General features: G+C 65.1%; 1 protein-coding gene across 1 annotated transcript in view; it reads right to left on the bottom strand.

Annotated features, from left to right (window-relative positions):
* The window catches only part of GNAI3 (G protein subunit alpha i3), a 35,828-nt gene that overhangs the window by 34,536 nt on the left and 994 nt on the right, over window positions 1–298 (bottom strand). The window contains exon 2 of the mRNA XM_035895973.1: window positions 246–275. Within this exon, the coding sequence (XP_035751866.1) occupies window positions 246–275 (30 nt within the window). The remainder of the gene's footprint in view (window positions 1–245; window positions 276–298) is intronic.

Here is a 298-nt window from a genome sequence, read left to right as displayed (position 1 = left end):
CGCAGGTCCTCCTCGGGCGGCTGCTTGAAGAAACAAGTGAGGAGCCGTCCCAGCTCGCCCCGGATCTGCCGGTTGAGACACCCGTAGAAGAAAGGGTTGGAGGTAAAGCAGAAGTAACCGAGCCAAGTGACCACGGTCTCGGCCGCCGGCCCCACCAAGGGCTGGGTGCTCAGGGCAGTGTAGAGGTGGAAGGAGAAGTAGGGCAACCAGCAGAAGAGGAATTGGCCTCCCACAGCCAACAGGATGGCGGCCGCCTTGCCCCCCCCCAACGTCCCCTGCCGGGGGGTACCGGGAGCGC

Source organism: Egretta garzetta, unplaced genomic scaffold, assembly GCF_000687185.1.
Source record: "Egretta garzetta isolate BGI_Z169 unplaced genomic scaffold, ASM68718v1 scaffold616, whole genome shotgun sequence".
Classification (NCBI taxonomy): Eukaryota; Metazoa; Chordata; class Aves; order Pelecaniformes; family Ardeidae; genus Egretta; species Egretta garzetta.
This window is presented reverse-complemented; position numbering and strand designations above follow the sequence as displayed.